General features: G+C 42.7%; 1 protein-coding gene across 17 annotated transcripts in view; it reads left to right on the top strand.

The window, feature by feature from the left end:
* The window catches only part of PDE1C (phosphodiesterase 1C), a 427680-nt gene that overhangs the window by 325229 nt on the left and 82636 nt on the right, over positions 1–19815 (top strand). For all 17 annotated transcript variants that reach the window (XR_010598394.1, XR_010598393.1, XR_010598395.1 and 14 more), the window contains 4 exons: positions 2453–2553; positions 3475–3603; positions 15015–15116; positions 16759–16879. Coding sequence is in view for 14 of the 17 variants with exons in the window: in XM_065583732.1 (XP_065439804.1) it covers positions 2453–2553; positions 3475–3603; positions 15015–15116; positions 16759–16879 (453 nt within the window). In the remaining 3 variants the exon portion in view is untranslated. The remainder of the gene's footprint in view (positions 1–2452; positions 2554–3474; positions 3604–15014; positions 15117–16758; positions 16880–19815) is intronic.

The following is a 19815-nucleotide window of genomic DNA, read 5'->3' as shown; positions in this document are numbered from 1 at the left end:
TGTCTTCTGACAGTAGCCAATGCCAGGTGCTTAAGAAGGAGTGAACAGAACAGGTAATCATCAAGTGATCCATCCTCTGTTGTCCATTCCCAGCTTCTGGCAAACAGAGGCTAGGGACGCTATTCCTGCCCATCCTGGCTACTAGCTATTGATGGACCTATCCTCCATGTTGCTTGAAGACTGAAGTAATCTTCCTTGTCAATAGTAAATGCAGTTTATCCTCAGGACAGACAACATAGAGACAACAAAAGCTTCACCACCACCAACGTTCTCCAACTCTCTTCTAATTCTGGAGGGAACATAGGTAGGGATAAGAGAGTAGTTTAGTCTCCATGCCTGTTCACACATTGTCCATCTGAATAAAACTGCCAACAGGAACTACTGGGATGATCAGGGGAACAGACTGCCTATCTTCTGAGAGGAGACTGGAAGAGCTTGGAAGACTGGATAAGAAGGCTGAGAAGGGATATGATTGCTCTCTGTAAATACCAGAGAGACTGAAGAGCTATTCAAGCAAAAGGACAATATTGGCATAAGAACTAATGGATATAAACTGGCTATGAACAAATTCAAACTGGAAATTAGAATTTTTCTAACCATCATAGGAATGCGGTTCTGGAACAGTCCAGTAGTTGTGGGGGCAAACAACTTGATTAGCTTTAAGTGGAAGCTGGACGCATTTACGAGTGTAACTGTATGATGATATTACTTGTTATGTTTGGGGGCAGGGCTCAGCAGCCCTGGGGCTCACTTCTGGTTTGTGTCTTATTTTCCTAAAGCTCATGCTTCAGGGTTTCAGCCAGCCACCTGTAGGGGTCAGGAAGGGATTTTTTTTCTCCCCCAAATGTATGCTAGGACTTTTTTTTGAATGTTCTTCCTGTGAAGCATCAGGGATGGCCACAGCTGGAGATGGGACATTGAGTGGGGAGGGCCAGGGCTCTGAGGTGGAACCAAGCATTTTCTCTCTCAAGTGCTTGGCTGGCTGGTTCCTTCTCACATGCTTGGGATCTAACTGATCACCATATGTGGGGTTGGGAAGGAATTTTTCCCCCAGTCAAATTTGCAGTGACCACTAGTTTTTTTTTGCCTTTTTCGGCAGTGTGTGGGTACCGGTCACTTGCCAGGATTATCTGGGTGTATCTCATTTCATCATTTCCCTGTCATTGCAGTGGCCTTGGGCACTGGTGCATCTCGGTCCCTTCTAGTCTCTGCCTGTGGCACATCATAGTCTAATCTCTCATTGGTTGTAATACTTTGCTCTAATTTGGGTTGTTGGGTTTAGTGTGCGGGTGCTGGATGGTGATCTACAGAAGATCAGACTAGATGATCAGGTGGTCCCTTCTAGTCTTAATCTCTATGAATAAGGGTGCCAGTTCTGATGATGGTTTTTAGAGCTGGGCAAAATATTTTACTGCTGACCTATTGTTTTTAGGATGAAATCTGACTTTGTACACCAGGCTTAGGACAGTAGAGACTGCAGAACTTGCCAGTGTGGGAGGGTCAGGATTACCACAGAGGGGGAGTGGTGTTACAGGCACACAGGAGATGGCCAGCGGTGGGGGTGCTGTGAGTATGCAGAGGTTGAGGGCTCACCCAACTTGAAGGGCCCCCAAAATCTAGGGTTATCCCTTCTTCCAAGCTGCAGATTCATCTAATTGTATTAGTAGTATTGACAATATCTAGTGTTTTGTTTTCAGTATATTATGCAAACATTAACTACTTTAATCCTAATGGCACTCCTGGAGGGTAGGTGCATGTTGTTAGGTGGGGAGACTGAGGCACAGAATGATTAATTGATTTAAGCACTTCAAAAAATGGGACTTGAGATCCTACATCATTTAGGTGCTTTTGAAAATGTTATCCCATGACTTTCTGAATATTTTTCAATTAATTATAAGTAAACAACTAGAATTACATTTTTGTGATGCTATATTCTTGCTTTAATATTGCAGGTATTTGCCTTTTTGTCAATACACACAATTCAGTAATTCACAAAGGGTCTCCTAGTCATTGGGAATTAGCAAGATCCTAGTGTATTTTAGGCTTGTAACATCACTATTCTAGGCAAACATAGCTGATTGCATGTGTATTTTATATTGTGTGTATCTTTGCACATGCTCCCTTTCTTGAGCTTGCATTTTTTTTTTGCTCGTATTTCTTTTAAAGAAAGTAAATGTTCTCCTCCCCTTGCTTCAGCCTTTTTAAGTGTAAAAAAATTTTAAAATATTTTGCCAGAGTTTCATTTATTTAGATCCACCTTGAGGAAAAACAGTGGTTCAGCTTTCATGTAGGAGCTGGAGAAGTTTGCTTTGGAACAGCTGACAGGCTGTAGGGAAAGGTCAATGATGTGCAGTGTGTATTGTCAGCAAGAGAGAGCTTGCTTTAACAGATGAAAGCCTTAATGCATGAGAAAATGACAGCTTATCTGATTGCTCTATAATCTCTTTTTCAGCACTGGCTGACAGAGCTGGAGATCTTTGCTATGATCTTCGCAGCTGCCGTCCATGACTATGAACACACTGGAACCACCAACAACTTTCACATTCAGACACGGTGAGGCCTTTGTAAATTACTTAAGGAAAGGAGGGAAGAATGCTCATTTTGTCTATACCTGACTCTTCTGGGACTCTTTTTTGTTTTGTGTTTTCTTTTAATATATAGAATAGGTTAAAGAATTGTAAGTGCAAGAAACTGAGATATACTATATTTTGTGATCATGAATATCTTCCATTCACTGGGACAAAATCCTCTGTTACACCAGCATAAAGTTGGAGTAACTCCACTGACTTCAAATAGAATAACCTCAGATTTACACTGATGCCACTTAGAAGAGAATTTGGATGAATAACTCATATTTCATAAACCTGCCAGTTGCTAAATAAATGGTCAGCCATGCTTAGGGCCGGCCCACAACATTTTGGCACCTGAGGCGGGGAGCTCAAATGATGCCCCCATGTCCCCTCACTTGGGCCAGAACTTTCAAAAGTCTCAATTCTGCCTTCTTCCCGTTCTACTCCTCTCATGGTACTGCTCTGCTACCTACCCCAATAAAGGAGAACTAACAACTTAAAATGCCTTGTTTAAAAATTTTAAGTAACACTTAACTTTCACACAAAATAAGAGTTTTACCTTAGTAAGAATCAAGCAAAAGCCTCATCGTTTCACCCAATGACTGATATTTATGTAGTATTTAGCAGCCAAATGTCTCTCAGCACTCCTTTTAAATCTTTAACACAGTATTTGGGTGGATCTTAAGTGTGAATGTGGTTTTGTGCAAGGCTTTTCCCCTGAGGTGAATTTCAACCATTCATTTTAATGTTTTTCCCAGCTACATAGCAATGAATACAGCATTACACTTACTATAAAAATACCAATATATAGTCTGTAATTGTGAATCATAGTAATATTTCTGAATGCGAGACTGACACATTATGGAAAGAAACATAACTTTTTCTACATTCTTTTAAATTCTAGGTCAGATTCAGCCATTCTGTACAATGACCGATCTGTGCTCGAAAATCACCATGTCAGTGCAGCCTATCGCCTTTTGCAAGATGACGAGGAGATGAACATTTTGTCTAACCTCTCAAAGGATGATTGGAGGTAGGAACAAGCAGTAAGGCCATTTGGGGAAGTTACAACCGGGCCATTTGTAGTTCCTACATTTCTTTGAATAATAGTATCCATCAAAATATAATATACAGCTGTATTTTTATTACGAAGAGAAAAGATATTTAAAAATCTTTATCCTATTTTTACCCCTCTCATTTTCATCTGCTGTACTCTTAGGAGTACATTCAGAAGTGATGTGTGAAGTTATTTAACTTGTAATGGAATCTATTCATTAGTCTCTCATAGATCTCCCTTCATCCACTTATCATTGTGTAGGTGAATATACGGGTGGCCTGATTTTCATTTACACAAAAACATCAATTACAGTTAAGCCCAGTCCAAGGCCCATTTATACTGCCAGAACATTATAAATGAGTTTTAGTGTAAATGAGAATCAGGCCCACAATGAATAAGTGGGTGCAATAGACATGCCAAAAAGCCAGAAGAAGGTGTAATTTAAAACTGGCACTCCTGATGGAAATAATTTATTTACAAAAATTGGCATTTTTTAAATAACAGATTATTCAAACTGAAAGTGGGCTTTTTATCTCCTTTTTAAATGAAATATCTGACATTTTAAAAATAACAATTATGCATAAAACATATATAGTTACCTGGACCGGACAGGAAGAATCTTAAATGAATTGTATTAATCAGAGTTCTTTCTCACTGGAGTGAAAGCATCCCATCATGTGTTATTGCAGACAAACATATACTGGTTCATGTATGCATTCAAACTGAACAAAGTGCTGAGCACACTCAACTCTTATTGACTTCAATGGAAATTGAGGGCACTCAGCAGTATTTCTCCGGGCTCTGGTAAACTGGGTCAGGGAGGGAAAGTTCACCCTCTTCCTCCTCCCTTGGGTCTGTGTTCCATACTCATCCAGTCTTCCCAGCACAGAAACCCTCATGACAGGTGGAGCCAGGGAGGGCAACAATGTACCCCTATCTGAGCACCCGGCCTAAACCCCAGAACCACATGTGGTTGGTTTCATTCAAAAGTCAGCACTATGGATCACAGTTGCCAACTTTCACGCAACGAGCTACAAGCCCCAAACTAGCCAACAAGCAACTCATAAGCCAATGAAGCCAAAAACGAGCCCAATTTCTGTGTTTTTTTTCCGTGGCTGTCTGGCTCTGTCTGCTATGGCTGACCGGCTAAGTCTGACAATCCACATCTTGTGGATTCATACACAGACAAAATCTGAGGAAAAAACACGTTAACACTCAGAAAGTGTCACAAGACTCTTGAAAAAGGAATAAAACCCACTCTGTGGGTCATGGTATTAAAATCTAATTTACTTTTCAAGATCTAGGTTGTCTGTTTACTTTTTGCATTTCATTCACCTTGCACAGTGAAAAGGAGCCGAACGATTTCAGTTAACAGCATGAGGCTGTTGTGTTTAAATTCAGTATTGTAAGGGATTTTTTCAAATTTAAATGCAACTTGCTTTCACTCAAATTAGATATATAAGATATCAAGGAAAACAGATTTTTTAAATTGTAAACTTTCCCCTACAGTATACTAAATATAAACATAATTTCCTACAAACACACTGGGCCTATTTTTTCCTTGGCATAACCCAAGTGGTCATGGCACCTCAGTTAGGGTTACCATATTTTGTGCCTCCAAAAGGAGGACACTCCACGGGGCCCCGCCCCCGCCCCGCCCATGCCCTGCCCCAACTCCGCCCCTTCCCCAAAGTCTCCGCCCCCTCCCCTGCTTCCCGCGAACATTTGATTCGCGGGAAGCCTGAAGCAGGTAAAGGGGGGTGTGGGGGGAGGAGGCGCAGCCCAGGCTGGCCCCCCTGGCGTTTCCAGCCTGGGTCGGCTCGGGCCCTGGGGTGCCGGCCCCGGGCCCGGCCGAGCATCCCCGGCCCGCCCAGCACTGCCGGCCCCCGGGCCCCCGGCCAAGCACGCCCGGCCCGCCCAGCACTGCCGGTCCCCGGCCCGGCCCCCGGGCCTCCGGCCGAGCACCCCCGGCCCCCGGCACTGCACCGCCGGTCCCCAGCCCGGCCCTCGGCACCGCACCGCTGTCCCGGCCCCCGGCACCGCCGGCCCGTCCCCCGAGCCCCCGGCCCGACCCCGGAGCCCCGGAGCCCCCGAGCCCCCTGCCCAGCCTGGCCCCGCTCTGCCGGCCTGGCCCCCGACCCGGCCCGGCCCCCGAGCCCCCGGCCCGGCACCGCTCCGCCGGCCCGGCCCCCGAGCCCCCGGCCCGGCACCGCACCGCCGGCCCGGCCCCCAAGCACCCGCACGGCCGGCCCCGCATGTCCGGATTTTCCCGGACATGTCCGGCTTTTTGGGATTTCCCCCCGGACGGGGATCTGGAGCCCAAAAAGCCGGACATGTCCGGGAAAATCCGGACGTATGGTAACCCTAACCTCAGTAGTGTTGGATTTATGCAGGTTGTGAAGTGCTTTGGCATGGATGTTTCTGTACCTATGATGATATTTCAAGGAAGAGGGAAATTAAGGTCCCAGTTCAGCAAGGTACTAAAGCATGTATCTACATTGAAGTTAGTGGGACTACTTGGTGTTCAGAATTAAGGCTGTGCTTAAGTACCTTGCTGAAACTTAATGGGAGCTGATGAGGGAGGAGAAGAGACAGTGAAAAAAAAATAAAGGAAGTTGTCCAAGCAGATTGGGATCAAAATTTAAATTTTGCCTTAACTCCCCGCACCCCCTTTTGAGATGTACAAATCACAATGGAACAAATTCATCCCTACTGTAACTACACTGTCCTCAAATTTAAATGTGGGCCTATGGTACATGACCACTTGCTTGATTCTCTTCATTTCTCCCATTCTCCTCTCTCTCTTACCATCTTAATCCCCTCCTTCTTCCTCATAATATCATTTTAGGGACCACATCTTTCATCCCAATGCAGTTCACAACATGCAGTCATTGAAATGCTACAACCTCTTGGATGGAGGCCATCAGCTAACCACACAAGCAGAGCAAACTGTACAATCTTGTATTTGTGGGGGAGATAGTTTTGGCCAATGAAGAGTGTCATGGAAAGTCTTATCTCAAAGACCAACACACAGTACAAAACAAGGAAACTGGATTTATCTGTCTTAGAAAGATGAAGCACTGAGTCAACACTGGGAAATAATTCAGTCTCTAAACTGTTTGTGATAATAAATAAAATTCTGCCTAGAGAACGAAATTAAATAAATAGCACTGTGATGTTCCTACCACCACTCCCTACACTCTTAACTTTAATGGGGAAGTGTGCATTGCTTTGTCCATTAAATGAAAAGCAAAAATTCATTCTGGGCTACAGTAAAAGGCCACGTGTAATTGGCTACAAAGTAGATTTTTAGCAGCTGCTTTTGACCATATTCTTGGTAGTTTGAGCACAATCTTCAGAAAAATAGTCTGAGTCTTGAAACTTTAAAACGTTGTTTGAGTAGAAGCTACCCCCTCCTCTTCATAGTGACAGAACTAGAACTGAGCAAAAAAAATTGGGTGAACAGTTTATTCACTGGAAAAAAGCTATTTTGGTTGACCTGAAACCATTCATACATTTGATAAAAATTTGTCTAATCACTGGGCTAAAAGTTATAAGAGGGGCACCACCAGCACCTCCTGCTCTGTGAACCTAGGCCTTTAAAACCACCTGGAAACAACATTTCAGGTCAAACATGTTTTGTTTGTCCCAATGTGAACGTTCCCCCAGGGTACCCAGGGTTATGAGGCACCTCACTGCCACCTGCCTTTAGCGTAAAGGAGTTTTGTCTGTGCTTGCTGTGGATTGGCTCCCTGAAACCAACAGCCTCTGGCAGCACAAGCACTGCCTTCCAGGCAGGTCTGCAAGCCACGTGCTTTGTACAGGTAGCAAAAGGCATGTACCCACCCCCGAGTCCTTGGAGCATTTCCTGCAGTGTCCAGTTCCTTCTCCACTGAACACTCACAGAGTTACCAGGCCTGCTGTTCCCAAAGGACCAATATACACCAACTTGTAAGATTCAGCTCAGGACCTTCACTTTGCTTAATACCACAGCACTGAGATGTATTTATAGTGAAAGCAAGAATAAGTTTATTATCAAAGAAGAGAGATCCTAGTAACAGTGAGTAAGAATATTGGAAACAAATGGTTACATATAAAACAAAATCATAACAAGCTTTCTAGAGACTAAACTTGACTAACAGGTTAACCTCCTGTCGAAAGAAAATGATTACATCCAAAGTTGTCTCCAGCATGTTCAACCAAGCCTGGCTGAGACCCCTTTTTCATGAAGCAAAATCACTGTCCTTTTACTTCCTCAGTGAAAAGCGACCGGTCGTCATCTTTGTTTCCCAAATATAGTGGAACAACACTTTGATATACAGCTCCAGATAGGGTTTTCTCTCTCCCCTCTTCCCTTTTCCACACCACTCCTTTTCTCTTCCTGTTAATTTCTTTCTGAAGTCCCTGCAATCCTTCATTTGCATTTGGTGATAGGAGACCCATTGTGAATGAGACAATATAAACATCCATCGTTTGACAGAAAACCTGATTTTCACGTTTGCTGGTGACCAGTCCCTAGACATATCTTAATGGGATTAAATTGGGGTGGAGGGCGGATAATTTCCATCCAAGAATATTAAAGGAACTGGCGCATAAAATTGCAAGCCCAATAGCAAGCCTAATGAATTTGTAAACTCAGGGGTCATACTCTACGACTAGAGAATTGCTAATATAGTTCCTATTTTTAAGAAAGGAAAAAAATACAGGCCTGTTAGTTTGACCTCAATTGTATGCAAGGTCTTGAAACAAATTTTGAAAGAGGAAGTAGTTAAGGACATAGAGGTATACGGTAATTGGGATAAAATACAACATGGTTTTACAAAAGGTAGATTGTGCCAGACCAACCTGATCTCCTCTTTGAGAAGATAACTGATTTTTTAGACAAAGGAAATGCAGTAGATCTAATCTATCTGGATTTTAGTAAGGCATTTGATACAGTTCCACATGGGAAATTATTAGTTAAATTGGAGAAGTTGAGGATTAATATGAGAATTGAAAGGTGGATAAGGAACTGGTTAAAGGGCAGACTACAACATGTCATATTGAAAGGTGAACTGTCAGGCTGGAGGGAGGTTACTAGTGGATTGGTTTGGGGATCAATCTTATTTAACATTTTTATTAGGGACCCTGTCACAAAAAGTGGAAGTATGCTAATAAAATTTGCGGATGACACAAAGTTTGGAGGTATTGCCAATACAGAGGAGAACTGGAATATCTGGACAATCTTGAAAATTGGAGTAATAGAAATGGGATGAAATTTAATAGTGTGAAGTACAAGGTCAGGCATTTAGGGATTAACAAAAAGGATTTTTGCAATAAACTGGGGTTTTATCAGTTGGAAGTGACAGAGGAGGGGAAATACCTGGGTGTATTGGTTGATCACAGGATGATTAGACTGTCAATGTGATGCAGCCATAAAAAAGGCTAATGCAGTCCTAAGATGCATCAGGCAAGGTATTTCCAGTAGAGATAGGGAAGCGTTAGTACCATTGTACAAGGCACCACTCATTTGGAATACAGTGTCTCCCATGTTTAAGAAAGATGAATTCAAACTGTTAACAGGTGCAGAGAAGGGCTATGAGGATGATCTAAGGGATGGAAAACCTGCCTTATGAGAAGAGACTCAAAGAGCTTGGCTTGTTTAGTCTAACCAAAAGCAGGCTGAGGGGAGATATGATTGCTCTCTATAAATACATCAGAGGGATAAATACCAAAGCAGGGAGAGGAATTATTTGAGTTAAGCCCCAATGTTGACACAAGAACAAAATGGATATAAACTGGCAATCAACAAGTTTAGGCTTGAAATTAGATGAAAGTTTTTAACCATCAGAGGAATGAAGTTCTGGAACAGCTTCCAAGAGGAGCAGTGGGGGCAAAAACCCTAACTTGTTTCAAGAATGAGCTTGATAAGTTTACGGAAGGGATGGTATGATGAGACTGCCTGCAATGGCATGTAGTCCATCTGTGACTGCTAGCAGCAAATATCTCCAACGGGCTGGCGATGGGACAGTAGATGGGGCGGGCTCTAAGTTACTACAGATAATTCTTTCCTAGTATCTGGCTGGTGGGGCTTGCCGCCATGCTCAGGGTCTAAGTGATCACCATAGTTGGGGTCAGGTAGGAATTTCCTCCCGGGTCAGATTGGCAGAGATGCTGGGAGGGGGGGTGTCATCTTCCTCTGCAGCATGGGGTCACTTGCAGGTTTAAACTAGTATAAATGGTGGATTCTCTGTAACTTGAAGTCTTTAAATCATTATTTGAGGTCTTCAGTAACTCAGACAGAGGCTTAGGTCTATTACAGGAGTTGGGTGTGTGAGATTTTGTGGCCTGCAATGTGCACGAGGTCAGACTAGATGATCACGATGGTCCCGTCTGGCCTTAGAGTCTATGAGTCTATGACTGTAAGAAAACGTTTTCAGTATATATACATAGCATCCATCTATATATTTCACAATGATGTTCATGACCAAAGTGACACAGGCTTCAAGACATCACCTGACACTCTTTGGTAAACTAGAATGTACATGCCACACCCAAGAGATTCCTTGTAACCTCTCTGCACTCCCTTTCCAGTTGGTATTGAGAAGTTCTAAGGTGTTACCCAGACTTTGATTCACCAAAAATGTTTGGAATTTTTTTGAATTTGGTTTGAACTGAATTGAATTTGTATTTATTTTTCAGAACTGCCAGTGAACTGAAAAATCAGTTATTTGCCCAGCTCTAGTCAGAATGCATGTTCCTTGGTATACTCATTTATGTTTGAAGATTCTAAGAGTAACACATCTCCTTTAAGAAATACATTATATGGTTTAGTTAGGTTTGAAGCTGTTCCAAATTGCTTAATTTTCCTTCTTCTTCATTAGGGCCTTATTTTGTAGCTGCTGCACATGAAGCTGCTGCAGAATAATGGCCATTGTTTGGATGTACCATAAGGCCAACATTTTGAAATGTAGCTTCTGATTTTGGGTGCCTCCATCTTAAAGTGTCTAACCTGAAACACCTTGGGCCTGTTCCAAAGGTGCTGAGAACTCACAGCCATAGATGGGGTCAACAGGAATTAAGATACTAAAAAAAAAAAAAAAAAAGGCCCAAAGTATCTCAATCTGGGCAATAAAAATCCAAGGCCCTTTAGATCAGAAGGTATTCTTGAAAATTGTAGCCTAACCAGTTTTAAAGATTTATCACATCCAAATTTGGGTTTATTTATTCATTTTGAGTTATCTGATAATTTGAATGTCCCCTACAACAATAGGTCCGGGTGTTGATTCTGGACAAGACTCAGGCATGCGCTAAAGTGCCTTTTCTGAACGGAGTCACATTAAGATTTAAGACTGCAATAGAAAAAGTGAAGATAGTCTTGGGAAATGTGTCTGTCTGTGCATATGGGTTTTATCAGTTTTATGGTGTTTAATCTTTCTAGTCTGGGAATGTGTTTTCAGGGAAGGTTCTTCTATCCAACCAGCACAGCAGACCTCTTTGTGGCTTTTGCATGTGCGGGGAGAGCAGATGAGCCCAGAAGAGGTCTGATGGGGGATCAGGGAGAAAAGTCCTTAATTTAATTTTCAGCACTTTTTCTCTTTCACATTAAAGAACTCTACTGCTTCTTAAATATTTGAAAAGTTGATAGGTTGCTTCATCTGACAAATCCCATTTACTAAAGTAGTCAACAGGTAAATTATAAAACTGAAACTAAAACAGATCGCACTGAATTAAGAAAATAAATTGCAAAGAGAACAGATGCTTTCCAAGATACTGTTATGGATCTCTTTTCTGGCACTGTATTTCTCTGCTAATAATTTCCATGCAGTTTACTGAAATAGAGCATATTTAGTACAAGCCCTTACTAGCAAGTACAGGATTAAAAAGGCATCTGGAAAATGTTGAGCTCTTCAGCTCCTATCAGTGTACAGCTCAGGAAATAGTGTCTAATGAAGGTTTTCATAAACCATTCTTAGCAGACATGGAGTTGTGATCCAACAGTTGGGATGTGATCTCTCATACCATATAATGCCGTGTGTATTACTGATGTTTTGTTATTGCAGGTCAGTTATGCCTTTTGTAGGCTGGTTGAAACTTTTAGGGATGCATTTGCGAAGGTTCAAGATGAAAAATTTGCCTACACATAATCTTCATTTGTGCATGTAACAGACAGGCATTTGCACAAGCAATTATATATTTTTCTTGTCCAAATCCGGTATTTGTATGCGTGCAGTGCGCAAGCATGCACATTTTTGTCAGTAATGCCAGCCTTTGAAAATGTTGCCTTTAAGGCAATGTTGTTCCTTCCTTTATTATTTTCCATGAGAATAAAAAAGTGAGACCCACAATCCATGGCTTATAGATAATTTTCTGCTATGCACAAAAATGCATGCATTTGACTGAAGTGGAATGGACAAAGCACTATGCTGTTGGCAACAATCCTGCTATTGGGCCCCCGGGTATGGACTAGATGACCTCAATAGGCCTTTTCCACTCCAATTTCTGTGACTTTATGGGGATTTAATTCTTTCAGTAGGGCACAGCATAATTTGGGGTGGGGCTAAGGAGAAAAACTGCGTGGAACAAAACATCAAAAAATATTATGCAAAATTTCATGAAGTGAATGTCCTCAGGGGAGTTGGCCTAAAGAGCAGGTTAAAGTGGTCTCCAGCTGGAACAATGCAAGAGATTTTAAAGAATTTATGTCTGTAAATTAAAGCAGACCGGAGATCAATGATCCCAGCCTACTGATAGTCACAGGTGTACTGTAGTTCTCATGAATGCATAATTAATTAGTCCAGGTGCAGTAATCAGTGGTAAAGATAGCATAGAAGTATTATTACCATATTACTTACAAAAATGTATAGGATTTTTATCCCATGGTGGAAACATTGCAGCGTTGATTCTGCCCTTGATGATTATACCAAAATATTCATGTGTAGTCTTCCCGTGCTGGTGGAAAGTCCATCTGGAGATGCTGGGAAGCATATTCAAATGCCTGCCACAGCAGCCAGAAAAGTGGGCAGGGTGTGTGGCCAGGGCACCCATGAGGTGTGCTGATTCAGTGTGTCCACGGGGCTGTCTCCATTGGTGGGACTCCTGTGGAAAGCCAGCTCCAAGATAGAGCTGCTCTTCTCCAACAAGAACCCCTCTAGGACAGCAGTAATGCAAATACCATGTGCCCTCCCTCTGGAGTACAGCAGCTCCTGACAGCTCTGTGGAGGAGAAAGGGGCTTTGCAAATTGCAGTTGCCTGTCCCAGCGGGATGAATCAATCCCCTGATGTATTGGAAGATTAGATTAGAATTCAGGATGGAGCCATGTCCCTATGAAAAGATCATAGGGAAATACAATTTTTTTTTTAAATGGCCTGTTTCTGGTGAATATGAGCCCAATTTCCAAATGAAGTGGAATCAATCAAAAACCTGCAAGAAGTTGTATTTTCCAATCAAAAACCTGCAAGAAGTTGTATTTTCACACATTTTCAATTCAAAAATATTTCTAATTCCATCTAAGGCACTTTTATGGCCCTCACTACTGTATTCAAGCATCTCAATCTTTAAGCAGGGAATTTCATCAAAATTGCTAAACAAATCTGAGGACATACAGACCACGTCACTGCAAATAGAAAGAAGACTGTATATATGATAGACCAGAAAGTTTTGATGGTTTAAAGTTCTGAAAAAACCACATTGACTTCTAAGGGATTTCAATCTGATCCTTCCCAAGTAGGATTTTTTTTTTAACTATTCATTCATGTATTCATTGTGGAATAGTTTGGAGTAGTAATATCAGGAGCACAATGTGCTACACTTGAACAGAAAAGTTGTTTTGAAAAAAAAAAGTGCTATGGGGTGGCTAGGGTTAGAGTTAAACACTCACAACTTAATGACATTTCTCCGTCTGTCTAACGTGATAACACTGCGTCCAGTCCCAAAATTTCAGAGAATGTTCATTGCATTGAAGGGCCAGAACCCTATTGATTTGGTGGGAAAATCTGAAAACCAAAAGGCAGAAATAGGGGAACACATGAACCTCCCGCCAGCTCTTTAGTATAGCTACAGCCTCAAGCACCTCTGCTATTGCCTATTGATCCAACCCGTGCTTAATTTGTAATGAAAGAGGTGCCGGGGCTCAAGCCGGACGGCCAGAGAGTGGCAGCTGCTGGCACTGAAGGCAGTGCTGCCGCCAGCAGCAGTGCAGAAGTAAGGGTGGCAAGGTATGGTGATGTCTCTGCTCATCCTGCCTATGGAATTTAACATGTTGACTCAGAATGACTTATCTCCTAGATAGAAAGAAGAAGGTGTAAGGGCATAGGGGTGGGGAGAATGGGGCACATGGAATCCCTGGCAGCAGGAAGAGTGGGGGATCTGGTATGGGGAGTGGGAAGAAGGGGGGCACACAGAACCCTAGCATGGAGGGCAAAGTGGGAATTGAGGGAAGGGAATAATGAGGATTCCCACTAATCCCCTGGCATGGGGAGTAGGGGGATGGGGCATGCAGAACTCCTGGGCGTGGGAAGAATGAGAGACCCTACTGTGAGGGAAGGGGCAATGAGGGGTGCACAGAGCTCCTGCCTTGGGCAGGAATGGGGGACCCTGCAATGGAGGGCTGGGTGAATGGGGGAGTACACCAAGCCCCTGCCATGGAGGAAAATGAAAGGTCTGGGAGAAGTGGGAATGGGGATGCTCAGAGCTGTTGTATGGAGGGGAGAATGGAGGAGCCTGAAATGAGGATGGAAAATGGGGGGTACACAGAGACCCTGGCAAGGAAGAGATTTAGGGGAAGAGGGTTCAGGAAGTCCAGAAAAAGAGGGGGATTGGGTTGGGGAGGAGGGGGGCAGAGGGATGCAAGGAGCCCCAGTGTGTGCAATAAGTTCAGTTTACACAAGCTGTGAAGTTAACATACATGAACTTTCCATACCAGTATTAAGACATCTACACAAGCCATTTAGTTTTTCTAACTAATCTATTTTAAAACGGATTTAGAAGGTAAGTCGATACACGGTTGTGTTTCAGAGTTCAAATAGTGTGCATGCTCTGGCAGGAGCAAGTGAACAGCCTGTGTGCTTCCTTTTAAGAGCCTCCTATAGAAGAAATCGATTTGGGAGCTTTGAGTTTAATTGAAAAGAGCGGACCGTAATGGACTTGTCAGAAACCTCTGGGATTTCTCTTAGCAAGAGTTAATCATCTGACTAAATTGCTCGCTCTGTGGCTGGTATTTACAACATGAGATCCTCCTTCCTCTCCTCTTTTGCCCTGATAAAGTGAAGAGTTCAGTGACGCAAGTGGAGGAGAGTGGAAATGTCAGAAGTGATTTGCAGCTACCCAACACAAGAAGCAGCGGTGTTATTTAACTTGTTTCTCTTTCTCTTTCCTCCCTTCGCTTGGCTCGATATCTGCCCAAAAGGGAATTCAGGGCCTTGGTGATAGAGATGGTGTTGGCCACTGATATGTCCTGTCACTTCCAGCAAATCAAAGCCATGAAGAATGCTTTGCAGCAGCCAGAAGGGTGAGTCACCTCCTGACACTGTGTGCAGTGAAGGGCTGCATTTCAGCTGGTACTTGGCAATTGTATTAAACTCCGGAGGACCCTTTGATGTCCACGTCTATTTCTGTTGTTAGATTTTGAATGAATTCACATGTGAGCACTCAGGCACGTGCCTGTATGATATTCTGGCGGGCCACAGCATCTAAATAGCAAAGCTATGGGATAAACCAGCCCATTCCTTTTCCTTTTCTTAACAATACAGGATAAAGGGCACGTGTGATCCAGCTAAGAGTATGACTGAAAGAGCTTGATTATGGCCTCAGGTCGCAGGTGCTGGGAGCAACACCTGCTGCACAGAGTATGGCTTGTGCCTCCACTGCAGGGAGCCAGCTCTGTAATCGGAGACAATAGGGAAGCAATCTCAGAGCCACAGAGGGCAAGTGTGTGCTATAGAGCAGGCAGAACAATATGAGGAAGGCCTTCTCCTCTCCGAAGATCATCTGTGAGCCACTTAAAGCCCTGAGTATCTCCTCTACTCTCCCCCCGCCCCCATACACACCATTTTATCCGAACCCTCAAAACTCTGAATTGTGGGTAGTATTCTTCCAGCCAAGGAGGGCTTAGCACATGTCTTTCCAGAGCCTGCCAAAACTGTTCCTAAATCAGACATGGATGATTCCAACTGCTATCTCCTCTCAGGAGCTGGCTTTAGGCCGATTCCCCGGAATCAGGCCCTGCGCCTAAGAAGGCCCTGCTCCGTAGGCACCTTTAAAATTTTTTTTTACTCACCCGGCGGTGGTCCGCTCCGGGTCTTCAGTGGCACTTCGACGGCAGGGGATCCGCTCCGGGTCTTCGGCGGCATTTCGGCAGCAGGGGGTCCTTCAATGCTGCGGAAGACCCGGAGCCGAGTGAAGGACCCCCTGCCACCGAAGTGCCACCAAAGACTCGGACCACTGCCGGGTATTCAAATCAGGCCCCGAGGTCCTAAAGCCAGCCCTGGCTATGTGTATTACTTCTGCAGCACTCCTACCAGTTTGGGGCAGCGAGAGATTGGGATTACTGCATGGCAGTATCCATCATAATTCACTAGGCTCCTGGGCTAGCCCCTCAGTGGCATGGCTTTAAGAAGATTTCAGCCTTATATAGTGCCTCCAAAGAGTCTGAGTTTCTTTTCTGATCTCTTACCTGCACCAGCTTTTTACCGGTGGAATTCACATGGTTTAAATGGAATTACTGTTCATGCTTATCACTGTGAGATCAGAATCAAGCGCTAATTGTTTAAGCAAGTCAACAGACTAAAATAATCTAGAACTATTTACTGATTGGAGTTTCATGGACTCTAACCCAGCTCAAACTGAGAATATCAGGAACATTCAAAGCTCACTCATTCACACACACAAACTCTGCAAAGAAAATAAGCGAGACTAATGCTCCCAGTTTCCCGTTTTGCTTTTGAATGACTCCATTACTAAAGGAAAGGTTTATGTTAGGGAAGTTAGATTAATCTTTAATAGTTGTCAAGTTTTATAAACACACAAATCAATCTATTAGTAGCCTAGCCAAAGGTTATGGTGGCCTCATTTACTTGCTTAGCTGGGTTTCTGTTCTTTCTGTTTCAATACTGGTGCAGACAATTAACTTGTTCAGTCATTTGGGTTTGCAGAATCGACAAGCCGAAAGCCTTATCACTGTTGTTGCATACAGCAGACATCAGTCATCCAGCCAAGGCCTGGGACCTTCATCATCGCTGGACCATGTCCTTGCTAGAGGAGTTCTTCAGACAGGTAGCCTTGGGACTTTACAAAATTATTTTGTAGTTTTGCTGACAGAATGAGAGATGGAGTGGGCGGGCTTGGGATGGGAGAGGGAGAATGAATGCTATAAGTCAACATCTTCTTTCACTTATATTTTTCATAGGGAAGATGCCCACTGTAGCAGCAAAGTAGATACAATTTTTCTTTCGTCTGACTTCAGTGAGATTCCACTGCTATGTCTGATTGTAAGCTAGTGTCTGATATGTTGTCCTTATCAATATATTGGAAATTCTCAATCTTTCAGACATCCAGCAAAACTATACCTAGAACCCCTAATGAGAACGTGTATTTCTAATGACCAAAAGGCAGAATAGCTAACATAGTACCCAGCTTGCCAACCATTGAAGATCTTCAGGAATTGGGTGCACCTAAGTGAAAGCACTCAGCATTAGGTCCAGACTATCATTTCTTTCAATAATGAGTCTTCCTATTTCTCTTTGACCTGACTCTGCTGCCACTTCAAAACTCCATTTTGATTTCTACTTTGCTATGAAGTCATGGAAACCAATAAAGCTCAGTACATTGTAGATTACAGAGCTGGACATATATCATCATAAATGGTGAAAATTATGTTGCGCTTTCTGTAGACATGTGGACGGGTCTAACCTATAGCTCTCGCAGGGCCTCCTGTTGCCAGAACCACAAATCCAGACACATGATTGATTCCTGTGTGATACTCATAAGATCCTCCAACTGGCCCTAAGAGGGGTTGGTTTTTTTGTTTTAAGTACAATAAAAGTTATTTTTTTTAATTTATTTTTAATAGCAAAAAAAACTTTTAAAAAGGTAGTGCTGGTCAAAAAAAGAAGAAAAATCATAAACATTTTATTGACCTTTTCCCCCTCTTCAACTTCAAAATTTTTTAATATTTCCAAATGTTGACTAGCTCCATAGATGGTTGAAACATAGGGAGAAAAAAATCAGTGAAAATGCCATTGAAGTTTATTATTATTTTATTTTAATTTCAAAATATGGACAACATTTTGAAATTTAAAAAATTTCTACCATAAGAACATAAGAATGTCCCTACTGGGTCAAACAAATGGTCCATATAACCCAGTATCCTGTCTCTGACAGTGTCCAGTTGGGAATTGGTCCTGTCTTTGAGCAGGGGGTTAGACGAGATGACCTCCTGAGGTCCCTTCCAACCCTGATATTCTATGATTCTATGCTTCTGGCAGTTGGAGGTTTAGGGACCCCCTGAACATGGGGTTGTGTCCCTGCCCATCCTGGCTAATAGCCATTGATGGACCTATCCTCCATGAACTTATCTAATTCTTTTTTGAACCCAGTTATAGTTCTGGCCATCACAACATCCCCTGGCAATGAGCTCCACAGGTTGACTGTGTGTTGTGTGAAGAAGTACTTCTTTTAGTTTATTTTTAAACCTGCTGCCTATTAATTTCATTGGGTGATTCCTGGGTTGTGTGTTATGTGAAGGGGTAAATAACACTTCCCTAATCACTTTCTCCATACCGTTCATGATTTTATAGACCACTGTCCTATTCCCTGTTAGTCATCTCTTTACTAAGCTGAAGCGTTCCAGTCTTTTAAATCTCTCCTTGTATGGAAGCTGTTCTATATCCCTAATCATTTCTGTTGCCAATCTCTACACCTTTTCCAATTCTAATATATCTTTTTTGAGATGGGGCAACCAGAACTGCACACAGTATTCAAGATGTGGGCGTACCATGGATTTATATAGCAGCATTATGATATTTTCTGTTTTATTTTCTATCCCTTTTCTAATGATTCCTAATATTCTGTTAGTTTTTTTGACTGCTGTTGCACACTGAGTGGATGTTTTCAGAGAACTTCCACGATGACTCCAAGATCTCTTACTGAGTGGTAACAGCTAATTTAGACCCCATCATTTTGTATGTATCATTGGGATTATTTTTTCCAAGGTATATTACTTTGCACTTATCAACACTGAATTTCCTCTGCCATTTTGTTGCTCAGTCATCCACTTTAGTGAGATCCCTTTGTAGTTCTTTTCAGTCAGTTTTATGAAAAGCCTCAAATGTAAACATAGTGTGGTAATCCTAATTTAACAAGGACACTACCACCTTGGTCTGGAACCATTACAGTGATTTACTTTTCAAGAGATGGTGATATACATGCTAAGAAAAATGTCACTTCACAACATCTTTATGCTTTTCCAAGACAGAATGTGGGGGGAGGGATAGCTCAGTGGTTTGAGTTCAATCCTTGAGGGGGCCATTTAGGGATCTAGGGCAAAAAAAAAAAAGTTGGGGCTTGGCCCTGCTTTGAGCAGGGGGTTGGACTAGATGATCTCCTGGGGTTCCTTCCAACCCTGATATTCTATGATACACTTTGCAGAATAGTCACCTATTGAATACATATAAGATCACCAAAGAACTGGTGACTACACAGACTCAAGAATACACAGGGCCCAAAGGGATACAATAAAGGAAGAGTGTTGTTATTTATTATTGCACCCAAAGACCCCAGTTGTGATTGAGGCACCATTTAACCTGGCTATGTACAAACACAGAAAAGAAACATCCAGGACTTCTCATGCCCACAGTTGATTTCTATGGTCGTTTAAATTGCTGTAGTATATTTTGGTTCCCAGTCACAACCATGTGGAACATCGTCACCATGCTCAACAAAGTTAGAGCGGGATATTGATTTAAAGCATTGACACTAGCGTATTTCACAAGCTATTTTAAATCTGATTGATGTATGTTATCTCATGTAAATTATTGTCCTCTCTGCTCACAGTTGTCTGTTTCAGAGTGAAACAAATTAAAGGGTGTTTTGAGCAAATGCATTTTGAATGCACACAGTGAAAAGGGTTGGCACAGAAGGGATTTAAACACTTGATCTCCTGCATAACTGTGTGATGACAAGGGAGGGCATGCAGTTCTGGTAGCTGGAAA

Source organism: Chrysemys picta, chromosome 2 (assembly GCF_011386835.1).
Source record: "Chrysemys picta bellii isolate R12L10 chromosome 2, ASM1138683v2, whole genome shotgun sequence".
In the NCBI taxonomy this organism is placed as follows: domain Eukaryota; kingdom Metazoa; phylum Chordata; order Testudines; family Emydidae; genus Chrysemys; species Chrysemys picta.
Note: the sequence above shows the minus strand (reverse complement) of the source record. Positions and strands in the feature narration are given on the sequence as shown.